The 22,222-nt window shown below is 34.1% G+C and overlaps 2 protein-coding genes across 2 annotated transcripts; one reads left to right on the top strand and one right to left on the bottom strand.

Moving 5' to 3' along the window:
- Nucleotides 1-1,201: 1,201 nt before the first annotated feature.
- Nucleotides 1,202-3,944, top strand: LOC114195307 (annexin D1-like). The gene is made up of 6 exons (XM_028085725.1): nucleotides 1,202-1,344; nucleotides 1,475-1,535; nucleotides 1,933-2,078; nucleotides 2,279-2,497; nucleotides 3,089-3,301; nucleotides 3,524-3,944. The coding sequence occupies exons 1-6, from the start codon at nucleotides 1,318-1,320 to the stop codon at nucleotides 3,821-3,823; spliced, it is 966 nt and encodes a 321-aa protein (XP_027941526.1). The 5' UTR covers nucleotides 1,202-1,317; the 3' UTR covers nucleotides 3,824-3,944.
- Nucleotides 3,945-18,081: 14,137 nt separating this feature from the next.
- Nucleotides 18,082-21,838, bottom strand: LOC114195305 (putative pumilio homolog 8, chloroplastic). Its single transcript, XM_028085723.1, has 5 exons — nucleotides 20,653-21,838; nucleotides 20,381-20,543; nucleotides 19,591-19,754; nucleotides 18,965-19,220; nucleotides 18,082-18,542 (listed from the first exon to the last, which is right to left on the bottom strand). The coding sequence occupies exons 1-5, from the start codon at nucleotides 21,819-21,821 to the stop codon at nucleotides 18,438-18,440; spliced, it is 1,857 nt and encodes a 618-aa protein (XP_027941524.1). The 5' UTR covers nucleotides 21,822-21,838; the 3' UTR covers nucleotides 18,082-18,437.
- Nucleotides 21,839-22,222: the final 384 nt, after the last annotated feature.

Here is a 22,222-nt window from a genome sequence, read left to right as displayed (position 1 = left end):
AAAAATGAAAAATTAGATATGATATAATAATTGAAATTGAAAATTTTAATTACTAGAATATAATGTACCTTCTTCATCAGATTCATTTTCACTCATGAGAACATCTTTTCCTTTTAATTTTTTAACACCTACAAACACCAAATGTAGAATATTAGATGAGAATTCACAAAAAATACTAACAAAAAATATTAATAAATTTGAGTAACTTACCTAGATGGTTTGAGTTCCATATCCAACTTCTTGTACACATCAAAGCCTCTATAGTAATATGATGAAGTCGACTACGGTGAGAAGTTAATATCTGACCACCAGTACTAAAAGCAGATTCAGAAGCTACAGTTGTTATTGGAATAGCTAAAACATCCCTTGCAATTGCTTGAAGGGTTGGAAACTTTAACCCATTTGTTTTCCACCATGATAGGATATCAAATTCTTGTGTAACCGGCAAATTATCTTCTTCCAAGTAATAATCCAACTCTGTTTTCATAACTGTAGTTCTAGATTTTTTCTTTTTTGCCATAAACTCTAAAAATTCATTCGCATCATTATCAACATCCTTTCCCAACTCCAATGATGTAGCTCTATAAGAAGAAGTTTCATTCTTTTTTGATTGATATTTCAAAACCAAATCATAGCACATTTGATGAATCCTACTAAGTTTCAGATCAAAATCATTACCATACAATTTATAAAAATAATATTCTAACATGTCCATCTTGTACCTTGGATCTAAAACTGAAGCAATTGCCAATATGTTATATAACAAAAAACAAAGAGAATGAGAAATATGTTATATATATATATATATATATATATATATATATATATATTATGTGTGGATATCTTATGTTTATATATATATATATATATATAATTATTTATATATATTATATTATATTATATATTATATTATTATTACTATGTATATATGTTATATGTGTGGATATCTTATGTTTATATATATATATATATATATATAGATATATATTTATTTTAATTATATATTATATTATATTATATAATAATATAAATATAATAATATATATTATATTATTATGTATATATATTATATGTATATGCGTAGATATTTTATGCTTTTATATATATATATATATATATATTTCTTTTAAATTTTTATAAATTTGTAATGTTATATATATATATATATATATTTCTCACTGAGAAGCACGCAGCACAAGGTTGTTGGCATTGTCTCTTAATTGAAATTCGTCATCACTCCCCATCCATCCATTAATGGAAGCATTGGATTGACCAAAGACATTGAATTGAAATGGAGAAGCGTGAAATGAGGATAAGATGTGGCGTAGGGAAGTCAGAAAACAGGTATTTGCGCTTTCGCATAATTTCTTGTTAGTATTAATTCACTTGTTTCTTTTTCCTTTGCTCCCACAACACAATTCGAAGCAGAACACATAGTGCTTAAAAAACTGAAACAAAAATGTCGACGTTGAAGGTGCCTCATTCTGTTCCCGCTGCTGCCGATGACTGTGAGCAGCTCCGAAAAGCCTTCGCAGGTTTCATTCTTCAATTCAACTTTTAAATTTTAATGATATGCTACCATCGCTGTAAATTAACCTTGTGCATGTAAAGGTATTAATAATGGAAGGTATTGTTTATCTGTGATGCGATCATTCTTAGATTGAAAGGCAGAGAACGATGATCCTAAATACTCTATCAGTTAAAAAGGAATAATTAATCCAAGATTTTTCAAGTGATACATGATAATCTGTTATCGGAATTATTAAACTGAAGATCATATTTTTTGATTATGCTGTTCCAAGTTATTTCAAAATCATGCAGTTTATGGATTGTGATTTTGTTTTAAGTTTTGAGGATCGTGGGTGATAGATTGATTTTGTTTTTTATTTGACTTTTGATGATGAGTTTTTAATTCACCAAATGTAATTACAGGTTGGGGGACAAACGAAGGGCTGATCATATCCATCTTGTCTCATAGAAATGATAGTCAGAAGAAGCTTATCCGAGAAACTTATGCCAAGACCTTCGGAGAAGATCTCCTCAAGGTCTTGGACAAAGAACTCACCAGCGATTTTGAGGTCAGTTCAGGGATATAGCTTTTCTCATAATTGAGGCCTGGGTTTGGTATCTAAGAGTAATGTATTAACTTGGGAGCATGACTTGCTTCCGAAATGGATGGTAACAAAAATTGATAATAAAACAATTCTGTTGGAATAATATACATATCTTTTATTGGTGTGTTTGAAACTCATGCACTTTCGAATTTTCTCCTGACCAGAGGCTGGTTCATCTTTGGACACTTGATTCTGCTGAACGTGATGCTTTTTTGGCAAATGAGGCAGCTAAAAAGTGGACTTCAAGCAATCGGGTTCTGGTAGAAATAGCCTGCGCTAGGTCCTCCGAACAATTGTTGGCTGCGAGGAGGGCGTACCATGCTCTTTATAAGAAGTCCATTGAGGAGGATGTTGCACTTCGCACAACCGGGGACTTCCGTAAGGTACTGATTCTTGAGTCTAACCTTGTTATTAGTTGAAATCAACATTTTAGAGTCCTATATTGTTGTTATGAATGAGATGATTTTACATTATTTTTCCCATCAGACAACAAACTTCTTTCGTAAAAAAACTTGATTCACCTCTTGTGTTGTTTCATTCATGCTTTCAACAATGAACTCTTCTTGATAGGAATATAAATAGTTAGCAAGTAAATTTTATATTGACACAGAAAGTTATTTGTTTGTCACTACCACCATCTATCCTTTCCCACAATGTTTTGGTCAATTTGTGTTAGTGATGCGATAAAAATTGAATGAATGAATGAATACAATTGATGAGAACTAAATTGTATCTCAATGAACTGTGGGCCGCGACTTCTGATTAGCCTCAACTGCATTGGAACAACGAAACCTTTTGTTCAGTCTTATTTTATGTTTCTGCTGTTAGAATATGTAGACTCTTCAGCCGTACTTTTCCAAAGTTGAACTGAAATTATAGTTTGTATCTTTCACTAAAACTTATTTTGAACAATGTTTGTGGTTTCCTATAATATAATTTAATTTGTCTCACTCTCTTTGTTTGTTCTCTTTTAGCTCCTAGTACTTCTTGTTAGTTCTTATAGATATGAAGGAACTGAGGTCGACTTGAACTTGGCAAAAATTGAGGCAAAATTGCTGCATGACAAGATTTCAAAAAAGGCTTATAACGATGACGACCTAATCAGGATTTTCGCTACAAGGAGCAGAGCACAGACTAATGCTACTTTTAATCATTACAAAGATGAATTTGGAAAAGATATCAACAAGGTAACGTGGCTTATCTTGCATTACTCTGAATTCCTTACATATTTCCTACTTTTCCTTTCTTTCATCTCCCTTTTGTAACTCTTCAAATATGTGAAAAAGACAATGTATCTGAGTTATGCACCTCACTCCTTGCTTAGCCTTGAAGTTTTGGCAGCACCCCTTCGGTTTTATGGAACCTGATTCCACTGATGAGGCATTTTGTGAGCCAATGTTGCATTGCAGGACCTGAAGGCTGATCCAAAGAATGAATTCCTGACTTTACTAAGAGCAACTTCGAAGTGCTTGATCCATCCTGAGAAGTACTTTGCGAAGGTTCTCCGTTTGGCTATCAACGGGCGAGGGACCCTTGAAGAAGACCTTACAAGAGTGGTGGTCACGAGAGCGGAAGTTGATTTGAAAACGATTGGAGATGAGTATCAAAGGAGGAACAGTGTCCCTCTTGATCGTGCCATTGCCAAGGACACCAGTGGTGACTATGAGAAAATGCTTTTGGAGCTTTTAGGACACGAGGATGCTAAATAGAATGTTTGTACTTGTGGCAGAGATACTAAATAGAATGCAGCGTGATGATCTAGTGGTTCCATGTTGTGTTTTGGACCATTATGTCTTCCTGAGTTGAATAAATATATACCTCCTTGGCTCACTTGGGTGGGTTTTTTGAAGACCCTAGAATAGAATCGATGAGTTGCAAATATAAATGGAAGAGTGATAGAAATACTTTCTCTAGCAATCACCTTATTGGTGTCTCTCTTCCTGCATTTATATGTGTGGCTCAGATTTTGTAAATAAGGAATGACTTTATGGTCACTCCCCTAAAGTTAAATAAATATTTATAGAAAAAGGATTGTTAGCATTGTTCTTGCCAAATGAAAATATAATGTTATTTTTTGTTTCACAACCCCTGTTAGAATTCGGTTCTCTTGGGAGACGAATTCTAAACAGGTTTTTTTTTTTTTTTTAATTTTTCTAATTTTAAAAAGTTTAAAAATCGTTTTGTTTATTAAAATTTTAAATTTTTTTGTTTATTAAAAATAATTTATTATAAATTTAAATTTTTTTATTATATGTTGAATTTGAAACTAAAAAAATATATTCAATTTATTTTTTATAAATAGTAATGAATAAACAATTTGAAGAATAAAATAATAAATAAGATAATTTAAATATATATGGTAACTATGATAATAGAAAAATTATGATAATAATATATAATAATGATAATTGTTTTATGTAAAATTAAATTTGAGAGATATATATTTATTTGATTAAAATAATGTATGTAATAAAACTTTATGTGTAATAAGTCAGAAAAATAAAATAAAATAATAATATATCGTAGGTGAAATTATTTAAAAAGAAAATTAATGTAAAGTTAAAAATAAGGTATATGAATATGTAAAACATTTAGATTTAGTTATAAAACAAATGTTTATAGAAAGTAAAAAATAAAAATTTAAATATATATATATATAGTACAAAAATTTATTTTTATAGAGATTTTAAATATAGAAAAATATAGATGTACTTGGTATGGACCATTGTAATTACATTAAAGTGCTTATGAATTCAAACAAATGAATTGTCTTGCCTTTTGTTCCAAAATAATGCCACAACACTTGTTACATATATGTGGTAAGTCTTGTGCAAATAAGTGGTGAGTTGAGAAAGGTTTTTTGTATAAATTTTTGAAAACTTGGAAAATTACACATGTGAGACCCCTTTTTCTATTTAAATTATGTTCTAAAAAAGGGTTTGGGCTTGGCCCTTTTAAGAGCCCAGAGTCAGCCTATTATGGGGACTCCCAAGACCCCCTCACAGCCCCTTACTCCTCATTCTGCTTCATTTTACAAAAAATAGATCCCTCCCCTTCCTCAAACTCTAGAGCAGCAGCTCTGCTAAGGCACAAGTTTTTGCCTCCTCAAGTTAGCAAATCTTCTTTGTTTGGAGTTGTCGGAACTCGTATCTCCAAGTAAGTAGACCCCAACCTTCTTATTCCAGTTGTCTTGTTGTGGCTCTACCTAGGGTTCGTCCTAATAACCCTATTGTGTTTTCGTGTGCCAATATTTCCAGCTCCTTAATCTATTTCTAGAGTTGTGGTGCTCTACTTGGACAAAACGTTAATTTTTTGTGTATTTACAAGTTAGGGGTTCAAATATTCATGAAACTGTGATATTTGACGTTATTTCCCATATTTTGGAAGCGTCGGGTGGTCGTTGGGCGAGTGATTGGTCGCTGGGCGACTGTGTCTTTTTCTGATATGCGCAGTTTTAGTAAAATTAACTTTTTCGAATCATTAACCATTGAATTGAGCTCAAATTTTGGCATTTGGTTCATAACATGCTATTTTATGGTTTGACCGGTTGGATCGTCGATTAGATGTTTGTAGCTTGAAAATGTGTCACGCATTACTGCAGTGATTTTGGTTTTGTGATAATAAATTTACTTAGGAATTTTTGTGTAAGAATTATGGTTGTGTGTTGTGTTTGATTGTATGGAATTGCAGGTACATAAATGTTGACACTCACTTATTTGTGATGCATACTATTTTGTGATATATGTATGTCATAGTATGCATTTATAAAGTATAAGATTAAATTAAATCTTGTTATGTTGAGTATGAAATGGAAAACATGACTTGTTTGATTGGTGGTGGTTTGGCATGAGACTTGAATGATTGAGATGACATGTGAAAATTGTTGGTAAAAGAGTTTCAAGGAAAACTCTTGGTGATGGTGGTTAGTGTATACCTTGATATAGGAGATGTCTAGATAAAGGAAGGTATCCTGAACTCTAAAAATTATTCACGTTCACATAAAGTAGAATAATTTATGTGGTGAGAGTGGCAGGAGGTCCTAGTCTTGGGACATATTGGGCCCAAGACATTAGAGGCTTAACCCTGTGTGTGGTTAGGTGATAACCCCTTGCGTCTAAACTCTGTAGAGTTTAGAAGCCAGCACAGGTGCATACTTCCTTTAGCTATATCAAGAGTATGATCCGAATATTGAGTCATAGAGTCTTGAAATTGTTTGCTTTCATGATTTGGGTGCCTACTGCTTTGTCTGTGCATAATATGATCTGACTATTTATTTACTCTATAACATGATTAAACAATAATTGCTCTAGCTTACCCTTTCTTTTGGTGTATGTTTCTTTGCTTGGTTTCTCCTTTTTACAATGATCACCAATTTATTGGTGTGAGCAGATGTGGAAACCCTTGGAAGTACTCAGGGTGGTGGAGATGCTGCTGTGTAGAGTGGTCCCCATGGTCTGGATTGTGGCTCACAATTGAGCCCTTTTGAAGAACTCTTAGTTTGTTTTAAATTCCTTGTTCCCTGAGCAATCGTTTTGCAAAATAATAGTACTCTTGTGTTATGTTTTATGGCATTGTGTTGTGCCTAAACTTTCATTCCAAGTATATTATGGATAACGGTAATAGTTAGTACATGTATGCTTCATGTCATGTTCTCTTTTATATTATAATTATGTGATGCTTAATTTTAGTAGATTACTCTATTATAAATGGGATGTCACAACACATACCATATTTGATGTACTTGGTATGGACCATAGTAATTACATTCAAGTGCTTATGAACCCAAACTATTGAGTTGTGTTGTTTATTGTGCCAAATAAATGACACACCATGTAAGACTTGGGAATAAATAAATAAATAAATAAATATTTATTTAATAAATGTGAATTCCTAAGTAAATTAATGTGAAGAGAGAAGATAAGGAGTAATGGTAGCTCAAGTGGTTGAGTGTGTCAATAGTGTTGAGAGGACTTGGGTTTGAATCTTGTGTATGTCATTAATTTAATGGTTTTATTATTTTAATAATATGTTAGACCATGGGGTGTGATAATATAATCCTAGATGCAAATTACCAAGAAAAACGATTTGGGGTGGATATGAGTTTAAACCTTGGTTAGTGCAAAATAACTTCTTTTGTGCCAAATAAATGACACACCATGTAAGACTTGGGAAAAAAAAATATTTATTTAATAAATGTGAATTCCTAAGTAAATTAATGTGGAGAGAGAAGATAAGGAGTAATGGTAGCTCAAGTGGTTGAGTGTGTCAATAGTGTTGAGAGGACTTGGGTTTGAATCTTGTGTATGCCATTAATTTAATGGTTTTATTATTTTAATAATATGCTAGACCATGGGATGTGATAATATAATCCTAGATGCATAGAAATTATCAAGAAACACGATTTGGGGTGAATCTTAGTTTAAACCTTGGTTAGTGCAAAATAACTTCTTTTTAGGTTTATTATTGTTTTATGGATCTATCTAGGTTGGAATCCTAATAAGCAAGGAATTTGAGAAACTGTTTAAAACGAGAAAATGGAAATAAATAAGAAGATGAAGCGAAAATTGATAGACGTCACACTTTCAATAATGGAAGATAAGCCTAAGAGTTTTAAACACACAACTTAGGAGAATCACTCTCACTCACTAAGATAGAAGAGATAAAACTCTAATATTTTATGAATAATTGGTTAACCTAAAACATAATTTGGTCAGCCAATTTTACAAAGCATTAGGCCATTATTTAAACAAAATAATAACTTTAAAAAAAATTGCTGCAAAGTTGTGCATTAATCCTTCTTTATTTGGGCCATGATGCAATTCATATCATACCACTACTGCAAAGTTGTGCATTAGTCCTTCTTTATTTGGGTCATGATGCAATTCATATCATACATTCCTTCTTCGAGAAAATTCATCCCGAATCTTAAGACTTTATTTTTCTACTAGTTTTAATATAAGTTTATTATGTCCTTGTGAATGACATTATTTTTCCTCAACTTGAGGCTAATTCTCTTCCTCTAGGATCACATATAACTTGAATAAATTCATATTTATTCCTTTCCAATGGTTGCAATCCATGGAGCACCTCTCTTGCTAACACTACCCCACATTCATGTGTAACAACAAATAACTCCATGTGTTGTGTTTGAAGACTTTGTTTTTCATCAGTGGACTGGATGCAAAATAAAACACTATGAACAAGCTTTCTTTTCAAACATGGAAGTTGGTGTATTGCATTAACATGCCTATCCTTTGGTTCCTATAACATGACATCACAAACTGTAGAATAAATATCATTGACAAATAAATTTTTCGTCCTATTTTTCTCACTTCCTTTTGTTTTTCTTCATTTTTCCTTCTTTCTTCACTCTTTATTGCTTCTTTTTCTATTTTCTCCTTCAACCTATGTTGATCCTTACTTACTTGTCTTTGTGTCATAAACTTCAACTTTATTTTATGTCCCTCTTGCCTCAAATAAAGGGAACGTTCAAGCGGTCTGCAACGGAACTTCGCTTGGCAGTGCCTAAACAACACCAAGCAATATCGCACGGATAGTGTATTGTTTGTAGCGTTTTGTATGTCTCGTTGTGTTGGTCTTGGTTTGGGATATGCTTGACTGTATCACGAGTAGGTATGTTCGTGATTGGTGTTGGAACGCGTGATTAATATGAGCGAGGAAGTTCATATTAATGATACTCTCGTGTGAGAATATGAGCGGAAAGGTCCGTATGTTCCGTGCTCACACTTGAGAGTTGATGCGAGCGAAAAGGTTCGTAGTTGGATGGATCACGCGTGTTGAACTACGGACGGGAAGGTCCATAGAGTTGGACCACGAGTGGGCAGGTTCGTGGAAGCATTGGAATTCCTAAGACCAGGTTGAGTGTGTACCGATCTAGTATAGGTCAGGCTATATGAGATTGAGAGTTCTACATGACTAGGGTGGTAACTTTAGGGTGGAGACTTGCTGGAGCGTTCCTTGAGTTGTGGCTCGGAATGGCATCCCTTGAGTTGTGGCTCAGGGTGGAGGGTAAACATGTGGCATTCCTTAAGTTGTGGCTCAAAATTGCGGATGGTACATGTATGAATGTGCAAGTTGTGGCTTAAACGGAGGGTCTCCACTCGATTGAGCAATCATAGGTTGTGGCCAATGATGTGTTAATCTTGTGTTGAGAGTACGAATTGTGGTTCGTATTGGGAACTCCACCTGGCGTTACGGAGTGTGGTCCGTAACATGATTTTTCCCGCACGTGTTTCTACGAGTTGTGACTTGTAGATGGTGGAACCGCGAGTTATGGCTTGTGGCAATAAGTGTCATCTTAAAATTATTATCCGAGTGTGTAGAATCTGGATGTACATGGTGATGTCCATAATTTCTAGTTTATAATATGCTTATCTATATGTAATTACATGAGCTCACCTTTTCTGTGTGTGTTTGGCAATGATCGTGTAATTTGTTACAAAGGAGCAGACGATGTTTCAAGTGGAGCTGGTGACGCTTAAAGCCGGAGAGGGGCTAGCTTGGGAAGTTTTTTTGGAGCATTTTGATGGTTTTATAAACAATTATTTTAACTAGATCATGAATTTTGTAATAGATGTTGAACTTCATGTAATTTGAATTATGGCACATTCATAACGATTTTTGAATTTCCCACTTTTTGGAAACAAGTATTAATAATAAATGCATTTTGTTAACCATTATATTTTATTTTATTTTAAATTAGTAATATCTGGTCGGGGTGTTACACACCTCCCCTCACCCATATATGGTAAGCCTTGCGCAAATAAGTGGGAAGTTGAGAAAGACTTTTTGTAGAAGTTTTAGAAAACTTAGAAACTTACATACACCATGTTTGATGTACTTAGTATGGACCATAGTAATTACATTGAAGTTCTTATGAACGCTAACTATTGAATTGGATGTACTTAGTATGGACCATAGTAAATACATTAAGTAATGGTACATGGAAACCACTTTGCTAAATGAAACATATTCAACGGTGAGAAGTGGATGCCTCATCATTGTTTGGACATGTTCTTTTGGTGTTTCGTGGTGTTTGGCAGTATGAACAATTTTTGGATCGATCATGTTGTTCCCTTAAGTCCATCTTTGTTCTTATCCTACTTGACTTAGGTCTACCTTTTGATGTTCTTTTCATTTGTGGATTTGGGCATAGTTTTTTACCAACGTAAGGAGGTCAATAATCTTCATTTCTTAGTTCAAAAAGCAGACCTTCGTATACTTGAGACACTTGGTCAAATCTATACATAATTGCGATGTATTTTTCAAAATCATTGTATGTATATTTGCATTCAACAAGCACATGTGAGCATGGTAAGTGTAGTTTTTGGAATTTAACACAATCACACAATAATTCATCTAAGCGGTCTGCTAATCTTCTTGGTGGTCGTCTGTCTTTAGGATTTTGTGTTTCTTATATCAAAAATCTGGTGCTCCTTCTATCAAAAGAAAGCACTCTATGAGTGTTTACCTTAGATTGTGCATCTTCCAATGCTTTTTCAGCAACTTCAATGTTTTGGAATTGTTTGTTTGCTTTATCCCCTTCATACTCTTCATGATTGTTAAAGATTTTGTGGACAACAACCCTTTCCTTAGGAATGGTCAAATCCCCTTTGTTGCATCGAGGCTCTCTGCGAGGCAATGGTCATCAATTTCTTTACATCAAGGCCTTCTGCGAGGCAATGGTCATTGATTGCTTTGTCACATCAAGGCCTTCTCCAATAAATTGTCATTGATTTTCTTATGTTTACATCGAGGCCCTTTGCGAAGCAATGATCATCGATTTCTTTATATCAAGGCCCTTTGTGTAAGACCCGAGAAAATTAAATAGTTAATTAAATAATTATTTAATAAATGTGGGTAATAGAAGCATTTAAAGTAATTAATGCGAATTGCTATGACGTGGAAAAGTACTAGCTTAAGTGGTTGAGAGTACTTTGATTATGTGTGTGGTCTTGGGTTCGAGTCCTATGTATGCCATTTTATGTTATTTAATTTATGAATTTTTATGCTCTATATTTGGATGTGGGACGTGATAACATAACCTTAGAATTAGAGGTATTATCACGAAATATGATTAGTTGAATTGGTTGTGCACTTGCTTTGTGATTGAAGGGTTGTGAGTTCAAACCTTGCTAAGGACAAATTCATCCTCTTTTTGCTAATTTCTTTTGGCATGAATATGAAAGGGTTGGGAAACCTAGCAGATAATGGAGAGGCAATGTAGGGGTTGAAAAACAATGGGTTAATATCCATTGAATGGTCTTAGTCATAATTTTTATTTAATAAAATTCGTTTTAGCAAATTAAAGAACAATTAGGGCACATTAAGCTTGAGAGAGAAGAGAGAAGGAGAGGAAAATTAGCCTGGGGAAAGTGCAAACAGTTCTGAGAGTGAGAGGGGGTGATTTTGGTTCGTGAAAGAGGCCAGGGAGAGAAGAGTTAAAGTGCTTCTTTTTAGCAAAGGGAAGAATGTGTGCAAGGAGAGTGAAAATCTCAATTTGGAGCGGGAATTTTAGGTAAGGGGAGTTGTTTTTGATGTTTTTAATTCGTGCATAATGTCCTGTAATGATATGAATCGAATCGTATGATTTTTCTCTGTTGAATTGTGATGCTTCTGCAAAATTCTGGGAATCTGCCCAAAAATCGCCTGGCGGGCATGCATGTGCCGTCAGGCGGCACATCAGTGCTGAATGTGCTGGGTTTTTGGAGTTTGAGTTGCTTAGCGGTGGATCTCATTCCGCCAGGCGGTTCTTGATGTTTGTGGCTGTTTGGTGTTTTCTTGGATTTTTGCGTGTGTTGGGGTTCTATTGGGATAATTAACTGATTAGAAATATTTTATTATACGTGAATGCTTTGTTGAGGATGATTATAGTTTAGATTGTGATTATAACCCTTAAGATTTTATTTACGTGAGGGTAGGTTTCCAGATTCTTTGCATGTTACGTTGGTGATGAAATCTTTAATTGGTATCATGTTCTGGAGGGGATTAGTATCACAAATTTTGATTTACATATGTAATATGAATGCCTAACAGGTTACTGGGATGAAGAGGAGTGGGATTGGAATCTGGGAGTATGCGAAAACAGGTGCAGTGTGGCATGGTTCTGATATGCCGCCTGGCGGCTCCGTGGTGGCCGCCAGGCGATGACGTGTGGCAGTCCCAAATTGGGTGCTGTGCTGTGGGTCACTACGAGAGAGGGAGAGAGAGCCCTAGTGAATTGAAAAGTCTGGTGTAGTGGGGCGAGGGAAATTGTGAGTAAGTGGTTGGGAAGAAAGGTAGCTTGAGTGAAAGAAATTTAGAGGGATAGGAAGTGGATTATGCCATATATAGTGTACTAAATGAGAGAGTGAAATTGAAATTCATTGATGACAATTAGAAAATGAAAACGTTGGTGTGACAATGAGTAATCTGATATAAGAATGTGGTGTAGGAAGCGTGGAATTACCTTGAAAGTGAGAGTTATAATTGGTTGTGGCTGATGAATCAAATAATGAGGACGACAGTGTGAAGTGAGGTAGCAAGTTAGAAAGCATGAGAATTGGAGCTGATTGACATTGAATATCAAGAGAGGTAAGCAACTACTCTGTTATGAGTCTTAGATAGTCAAGATTGGTGATTGATTTCCATCTTGATTGGAGTACGTCAAAGGGGATGAATTGGGTAATTTGATTGAGCTATTATACTTGGATGGAGAGTTTGGGAATTAATTGTTGAGACTGCGTCGGGTTAAGGTAGAAGTTATGAATAATAGAATTGAATAAGGTATGGCTGGGAAATTTGTGTAAAGTCCTGATAAAGGTGGGAGTGTGAGGCTCTTGGTAGTAATCAGGTTATGAGATATACCAAAGAGGGTGCCAAAAACCAACAGTGCAGGACTTCTGGTGTGGCGCCTGGTGGCCTGCTGGTGCCGCCAGGCGATAGGAACAGTAGGGAGGATCTCTGCATCGCGTGGCACCTGGCGGCAAGGGTATGCTCTGCTAGGCGGTGTTTGAAATACAGTGGCGCTAGAAGGACGTTGGCGCCTGGCGGCGGGCAGGTACCACCAGGCGGTCTGGGTCTGTGTCGCCTAGCGGTGCTGGGTGCTACGCCAGGCGATCGCGCTGCAGGTTATGACGTGTGTGCGTTGCTTTTAATTGACAATGATGCTATGCTTGGATCGGGTGATGTTGTGCCATGAGCGGGTAGGTTCATGGATGGTGGTTAACATGTGATGATATGAGCGGGGAGGTTCATATCCAGTTACTCTCACGTGGGGATACGAGTGAGGTAGGTTCATATGTTCCGTGCTCACGTTTGAGAGATGCCACATGCGGGGAGGTACAAGGCTGGTGGATCACATGTGTTGGACTACGAGCGGGCAGGTCGAGCAGGACTACGAGCGGGAAGGTTCGTAGAGGCAAGACCACAAGCGGGCAGGTTCGTGTGAGCATCATATTCCCGAGTCCAAAGCTAACCTTTTGTGTGAATTTAAGGCTATATAGTCTTGGGGTTAAGGTCTTGGCCAAGAATAAAGTAGGTTGAACTAGACGAGTGTATGATTATCTGATGCTAATATATATGTGTATATACATGTTGTTTTATTTTCTCAGCTCACCCTTTCTGTTTGTGTATGGCGATGATCGTGTAATTCGTTACACGGGAGCAGATGTTGCTACAGGTGATGTTGAGGATGCTCAGGCGACGGAGTGAGGGCTAGCTGGGGAATTAGAGCTAGGATTTTTCACTATGTATTTATGACGTGTTCATTTACGGCTTTGGATTTTTGAAATTGTAGAGCTTTATTACTACTACTTTATAAATTTTGGCGCGCGATTTTTTTATATTGTAAATTTTCCCGCGTTGGGAATAATAACATCGCGACTTTTAAGATTAAATTATTTATTTTAATTATTTATTTAGTAATATTTCTTAGGGATGTTACACTTTGTGAGGCAATGGTCATTGATTTTCTTGTCACATCAAGGCCTTCACCAATGGAATGGTCATTTATTTCCTTATATTTACATCGAGGCCCTCTATGAGGCAATGGTCATTGATTTTTTTACATCAAGGCCATGTACGAGACAATGGGCATTGATTTCTTTGTCATATCAAGGTCTTCTACAATGGAATGGTCGTTGATTTTCTTATGTTTACATTGAGGCCCTTTATAAGGGAACGGTCATTGATTTCTTGGTCATATCAAGGCTCTCTCCTTGGAAATGGTCAAATTCACTTTGTTGCATTAAGACCCTCTCTGTGGGAATGGTCATCGATTCCTTTATATATAGGCCTCCTTTGTGGGATTGACCAAATCGTTTCTTTCAGATAGAGACCCTCTACTCTGTAATTATATATTCTTTATTGATTTTAACTCAAATTTCTATAAAAATTATAAAATGCGAACACACAGGCACGACAACCCCTGTGTTTTCACTAGTAGGGATGGTAACGGGGCGGGGCGGGGACGGGTTTCGTTATCCCATACCCATCCCCGTAGAAAAAAATTATCCCCATCCTCATCTCCAAATCCAACGGGTATCAAAATTTTGTCCCATCCCCATTCCCACAGGGTAATGAGTATAATCTTGTACCTATACACGTACCCGTTTTCTTACTACTCCAATATTAATTTTAATCAATTTTTATAAAATAATAAAAAATTACGGTAAAGGAAACATAATATTATCAAATATTCAATATTAGAGGATGATTGTTTCTTCGATATCAAATACTTTGAAATAAATTATAATTGTTTACATTTTATATTAGAATACCAAATAAAATTTCATGAGAACCAAAACATTTATTAAATTTGCAAACTGCAAACATTAACAAAACCTAGTTGATAAAATTTAAAAATATAAAAGGAAAACAAATATTCAAATTAAAATATATTTTAAATGTTTGTTTACTTCAATTTTTAAAATTCTAATGAATCTCTTTTTTATACACTAATAAAAGTTATAATTGATCAAAATGATGCAAAGAACAAATAATAAACATAATAATAAAATTTTGACATAGATCTTGTATCTTTTGAACTTCGATGTATGTTGGATGGTGATAAAAAAAATTCATGACAATTACATTAAATTTTTATATTGTAGTAAAGAAAATTTATTTACACAAGTATAGTGAAAAATTACAATATGATTGATAATGAGTGGGAAAATAAAAAATAATTAGATAAAATATATCGAAATAATATTGTACATGATAAAAATAAACAACAAATAAAAATGTTAAAAAATTAACAAATGTCTGTCTTAGAAACAATTTGAGAGACTATTGAAAGAAACCGCACAAAGGAAGACAAATGTATAATTAACTATATGATAAGATGAAAAATACCTTAGAGATCTAAGGAAACTTTTCAAATATCAACATACATGCTCAATGGTTGAGAAATAATGAAAATTATTTTAGCGAAACAAAAGTTTTTCAAATGAAACAAAAATTAATAATAATAAGTAAAGAATGTTTTTTATATTACATAGTAAATGAAATATTTATGCTATTAAACACTTAATTGAGAGTATCAAACATTCTCACGTGAAAGAAAAATATACAATAAATAAAAGTATTAAAAAATAATAAAAATATTCAAATGTGAGACATAATTTTTCTTTTAATTCACATACATCATTTTAAGATGAAAAATATATTGGAGATGCGAATGAGTTTCATGACAAAATAAATAATTAGAAGAAATAAAAAATAGAAAGTATATATATATATATATATATAGTTACTTAATTAATTATGAATATTTTAATAATTTAAACGGAGACGGAGATATGACGGGGACAAGTATTATGGAGTGGATATTTACATCCACATACCCATCCCCATACCCAATTAAAAAAAAGTCGGGGATTTCCCATACCCATATCCATACCCAGTCAATGCAGAGATTCTCCATCAAAAGAGATACGAGTTTATTTCCATCTCTATTCACTAGTATATATAAATGGATTTTGAAAACTGTTTAATTAGGTTTTGAAATCCACTAAATTTCTTAAACAAATTCTAAAATCCATTCCATTTTAATTTGAAAATGGATTTTATTTTTGTGTATCAGATTTTGAAATTTAAAATTTAGTAATTTTTAATAATGAATTTCATTAGCTCACCGAATTTTGATATTTAATGCATTTTAATTTGAAAATGAATTTTAGTTTTGTATACCAAATTTTAAAATTTGGTATTCTTTTAAAACAGATTTTTCTTATACACCAGATTTTGAAACGAATAAATAAGAAGAGAGAATGATAATTAATTTTTATGAGTCAAAGTGAGGTACTGTGACAAAATTGGAAATTTTGGAGGTGAAGAAGTCCAAAACAGTTGGTCTTTTTTTCACCTCCAAAATTTCTTCTACACCTCCAAAATGTTTTTAATTCCTAAAAAGACTCTTTGACCACTTAAGTAAAGTCATGGACATCACACTGCCAAAATTACTTTCAAATGTCAACTTCCAAAAGTCAAAATATATTATCGGAAGTCGACTTTCGGAAGTCAAAATATATTACCGGAAGTCGACTCCCAGAAATCAAAATATATTATCAGAAGTCGACTTTTGGAAGTCAAAATATATTACCGAAATTCAACTTCCACAAATCAAAATATATTATCAGAAGTCGATTTTCAGAAGCCAAAATATATTATCGGAAGTCGAGTTCCGGAAGTCAAAATATATTCCCGGAAGTCGACTTCCAGAAGTCAACAAATTAATTTTATTTTAAATATTTTTAGTTTTAATTAAAATTTATGTTTTCTAAGTTTTAATTTTTTTTTAATTTATTATTTATTATTTTTTTATTTTTTATTTTTTAATATTTCTTAATATATATTTTAAAAATAAAAAAAATATTAATATCTATATACATAATTTTACGTTTATTTAATATACTAAAAAATAAATATGAGTATCAAAATAAGTAAAATTCAAATAAAATTAAACTTTAAATAAAAAAATGAAAAATTTATTCTACTTTATTTAATTTTGTTTAATATTTAAATTTTGTTAAAAATAATAACATTTCAAATTAGAATATATATATATATATATATATATATATATATATATATATATATATATATATATATATATATATTTTCTTTAATATGTGAAAGTCTAAAATTTGAAGTGAATGTCGATTTTCAGAAATATATTTTATCAGAAGTCAACATTTGAAAACGATTTTGGAGTGTGGTGTACATAACTTCACTCAAATGATCAAAATGTATTTTTGAAATTTTAGAGATTTTTAGAGGTAAAAAAAAATGATCGGAGGTGTAGAAAGAAAGGCCCACCAAGTTTTCATCCAATTCAGATTGCAATGACCTACTATCAACAAGCCTTTGAATTTGACTCGTATGTATAATATTGCACCATAATGCACAACTATTGCTTATAAAATTCAAGATTTTAATTTTAATTTTTTGCTTTTTAATACTATTTTTACAAGTATGTATGTTGGTGTTAACACATTTATAATGTAATTTAAAGGTGTTTTAAAAATTTCTATAAATTAGAATTGAATATTTTTATTTTTATTTTCATTTCGTACTTTTAACCTAACAAGATATATCTTTAAGCTCTTATTAGAGTGCTTGTGAAGAATAAGTTTTTATTAGTTTCAAAATATAATCATATATTTCGGTAACTAAAAAAAGTATTTAAGTTGTTTTTAACATACAAACTTTGATAGTATAAACTAATTTGTAATGTTTTTTGCTGAAAATATTAAAAAGTTAAACTCATACATAACTCTTTCACAAAATCAAGCTTTAATAACCACTATAGGATTGACCATGATAAGTTTATTGACCGTAGCGAATCCATTAGAGAAGAGATTATTTATATAATTTTAACTATTTTAGACCCAAAAAGGACATAAAATTTCCCACACTCCCAACAAAATATTATTATAATATCAAAACAGAACATCCTGGAAAATCCACACATCATTCTACGTAGAAAACAAAAACAAATATAACACCATATCTAGGATGTATCGTACATCATACATCCACAGCACAACAGAATAGTGCAGGACAAAGCTGCATTATATGCATCTAGAAAACAAAACTTGCCTTTGGAGCTTTCAGAGCCTTAAAATCAGAGGGTAGCTCAAACTTGTTTCCGGTAGATTTGGCTCAGATTCTTACACAGTCAAGTAGGCATACATACAACATATGCTAGTGACCAAGACATAATAGAAGTATAAAACAAAGAGAAACTTAATTATGAGAAAAACAGTGAAGAAAAACTCGAGAGAACAACAACATATCTTGTCTACCTGCACTGATTCATCACTTATTAAGTAGGTTCCTTGAGAAAATCCTTTTGCAATAAGGGTTGGTGCGCAAGATTTTGTGGGGTCGAACTGCTTCCACCAGAGATGTATGCAGAGAACCCTATTTCAAACAAAAAGATACAAAGAAGAAAAAGCATCACAATACTGAAATGAATAAATAGTAAAACAGAATATTGAGGTAAAGCTGTTACTGAATGCAAGAAATGTTAATAACTTTGTGAGTTTCACAGTTTTTAATAATAAAATGGCAAGGTAAATGAGATAAAAAAATGTCATTTGGGTTATAGTAAAAGGAGGAAGCTTCATGAAGAAATAGTCTCAAATTATCACATTATCACTCTGATATATAAACCTAGAATTCATTTGTTCTACTAAAGTAAGACTCCCTCTTTATTCACGAGTTGTATAAAGAAGTGAGCCTCATCTTTTATAGTGGTTCTTTAATAAATTTTAATTAATAACAGTGAACAATGTTAGAAAATGTATTACAAACATTTACTTTATTGTATTTGAGTTACAAACCTTGGTTACTCCGAGAGCACGTTGAACAACATAGTTGGCATATGGGTCTGGTAGGAAGCGCTCAAAGTGAGGATAAGATAACATCTCTTGGACTATTCTGGACCTGCTCTCTGCAATATGCACGAGGCATTTTTCAACTACGTGACTGCTAAACTTTTGCATGGAAAGGTTTACGTAGTTTCCTTTGAACTGGGAATGCAGCTTCGATGAGGCACTTGGGATCTCCATCTCTATAATATACTGAACAACGTAATTTCTGCAGTGCAACATATTGAAAAGTTTGCTTTCAGAGACTGGTTTTAAATCAAATACAAACTATGATTCAGGAATCTTGGTTCCAATGTTTTTTAGCTATGATTCGTGCATGTTGTCACAAATGGTAGCTAACATGTTAACATACAAATGGAAAAGAAATGAAGTTGAAAAACCTCGCAGGAGTACAGGAAGAATTTTAATTTACCCGTCATTAATGGAAGAACACTATACTACAAACCAAATACAGAAGAAAAGAAATTTCAAAGTTTGGCAAGGTAAGGTGAAATCCAATCTAAATCATTTTGAAAATTGGTTCATCAAGATTTTCCATTTGAGTGGAATATTAGCAGATACAAGGTCAGGCTAATTACCCAAATGGATCTTGAGCAAGAATAAGCCCATGTCTGCATATTTCCTTTATCAGCTTATCTTGGTACTTTCCGGTGGAGTAATCAATGCAACGTTGTAGTACACAACACCCATGTTCATGAGTAGCTATGTCAACACAGAATTTTGTAGCAGCATCAAAAATAAACTGCAATAAATGATAGAGGGAAGTGTGATGAAACTTAGTTTCAATCCAAAGGTGTAAGACAGAAAAATAATTGAATAGGAAGGCATGTGCACAAAGCTTGAGAATTTGGATATCCACTATAAAAATGTATTTCTAGAAGCGTCTATAATAATATTTTCTTCATGATTATAAACAGCCGTGATACCATAACCATAATAGTTTCCAACAAACTCCTTCCTTTGATCCAATTGAATTAGCAATTAGAATATATAGAATATATGTATATGCATGGACGTGTAAGATTGCCAAAAGTACATTTTAATGTGCCAAAGTATGAGAGCTCACTCTAAGAAGCTAAGATTTTACTGAATGAACCCGTTTTGTTAGACGTTAATGAAACAGGAATGCCCTATGCTCTGAGTGGTGTTAATTAGAGACCATTGTGCTATGATGATGAAGTCAATCAAGATCTGAAATGATACCTCCATACAACTTAGAACAAAATTTGAGATTAAATACAAAATCTCAACCGCTACATCAACATTACATTGAAATATAGTTATTCCATATAGTTTATTCATTATATCAAAATTAGCTGTCAGTTTAAGAGTAACACAAGAAGCAAAAGAGAGAAGTGTTATATATACCTCGTTATCTTTACAACTGAAGTATTGCAAGCAACGTTGTATAACATGATTTCCATTGAGATCCTTGACAAGATCAAGAAAATCAGGTTGAATGGCAGACCTCAGCAATGCAATTTGATTTCTAGAGTTCACAGTAGCAATCAATTTCTGAACCACCCGAGTCCTAATACGACAGAAGTATCAATTCAGCATAGCATAGAGAAAATAAAACAGGTTCATCAAGATACAGAAAAGTAGAACAATATCATAGTTCAACGGTAGGATACAATTACCCGTGGGTATTGAAAGAGGTTTTGAGTAGTTGCCCTGGTTCTTTAGTCAACATTGACACAATATGCAATCTTTCATCTTCAGCACACACATCAATCAGCTTTTGCACGAGGTAATTCCCAAAAGGGTCCATCATAAGCTCAACAACATCATCTATAACTCCGTTAAACACTATTTGTGCATCTTCAGAGGTGCCCTCATCAACCATCTTCTGTAGGAAGCGACAACCATTCTGATCCTTGGCCAGGTGGTAAATGTAACCTTGGAACCTAACCAAAGGACCAAAATTGAACAACAATGGCCGCGGTGAAAGAGAAACGTCATTTGAAAGAATGCCATTCTTTTCATGTCTGATAGGAACACGAGAAGAAATGAATTGAGGAACTTCATCAGGCACTGCTTGAGCTGGCGAAGGTAAAGCCCTCAAAGAATTATTGCACCCTTTTCCTCCAACACACCACTTTACCTCCCTCTCTTGCTGCATGATAAATCCACCATCACATTGAAAGGCCACAGGGTCCCCTCTAGAATGCGAAAATTCAGCACTGGGGGCTACGATCACCCTCGTCGGTGCAATTTCTTTCACTGCCGGGAAAAAATGAGGCGATGGAGTGTTCATATTCGTATTCGTAGTAAGCTTGGGGTGACTTTGAGAGAGCATAAAGGGATTCCTCATGTCCCAATCCATTGCAAATGACCCTCTACCATGAAACGGATTCTGCATTTGAAGATTGCTATAGCAAGTGTTCCTCCTTTGATTAAACTCCATTGGAGATCCGAAAGTGTGTCCCTTCACATCATCAGAAGAAGCCCTCACACCCCAACCAGACGATGGGGCAACCCTTTCTTCACCAACATGTGTGTATCCATCCAAAGAACTACTAGGTGTGTGTGAGAGTGAGAGTGAGAGTGAGTGTGGGTTTGAGTGTGAGTGTGAGAATGCATGTGTGTACGATGAGTCCATAACATCAACACCATATCCTCTAGTTTTGTTACCACCATCCCCTTGTTCACCAAAAACAGCCATTCTAGCAAAATCATTAGACAGCAACACATCGACATCATGGTCGTGGTTGATCATGTTGTTCTCGTCCCACATCGGAAAGGTGTTGGTGGGAGCAGTGGAAGGTTGTGGCGTGACGTTGGCACGGTGAAGGTTAAGGAAACCCATTCAACCAAACTCCAACCTCTTCGTTTCCCATGGCGTAGTTTGCGGATATTCTGATGAAAGGGAAAAACGAGAAGGGGAATGAAAATAGAAAAGGGGGAAGGGGACACGTGGCAGAGTGTAGGTAGCACTATTGCGTTTGAATCCACCCGTTCCGTGAGGATTTTTTGTTCCCTTTTAGGAGAAAGTGGAGGAGGAAGAATCGCAAAAGGAGGTTTTTGATTTGAATCAACGTAACTTTTTCCTTGATTTTTGATTGGGTTTGACACAGTTGTGTATACTGTTCACACAAAATCGACACTGCACTGTAAGACGAAATTGACAACACAAGGCTGTGCAACTTCTCTGTTCTACTGTTAGAGATTGCGTTTGTTTGCTTTTTGTTATGCTTCCAACAAAAGCTG

This window comes from Vigna unguiculata, chromosome 8 (assembly GCF_004118075.2).
Source record: "Vigna unguiculata cultivar IT97K-499-35 chromosome 8, ASM411807v1, whole genome shotgun sequence".
NCBI lineage: Eukaryota > Viridiplantae > Streptophyta > Magnoliopsida > Fabales > Fabaceae > Vigna > Vigna unguiculata.
The sequence above is the reverse complement of the archived record's forward strand: the minus strand, read 5'-3'. Positions and strand labels throughout refer to the sequence as shown.

Bases quoted from the DNA above. Each gene is read 5' to 3' on its own strand.
- LOC114195305 (XM_028085723.1), bottom strand. From the start codon at position 21,821: ATGGGTTTCCTTAACCTTCACCGTGCCAACGTCACGCCACAACCTTCC. The intron at 20,544-20,652 runs GTAATTGTATCC...CTGTCGTATTAG, and splicing joins ACCTCTTTCAATACCCACGG to GACTCGGGTGGTTCAGAAAT. The intron at 19,221-19,590 runs GTAATTAGCCTG...GTTGCACTGCAG, and splicing joins CTTGCTCAAGATCCATTTGG to AAATTACGTTGTTCAGTATA.
- LOC114195307 (XM_028085725.1), top strand. From the start codon at position 1,318: ATGTGGCGTAGGGAAGTCAGAAAACAG. The intron at 1,345-1,474 runs GTATTTGCGCTT...TCGACGTTGAAG, and splicing joins GTAGGGAAGTCAGAAAACAG to GTGCCTCATTCTGTTCCCGC. The intron at 2,498-3,088 runs GTACTGATTCTT...GTTCTCTTTTAG, and splicing joins CAACCGGGGACTTCCGTAAG to CTCCTAGTACTTCTTGTTAG.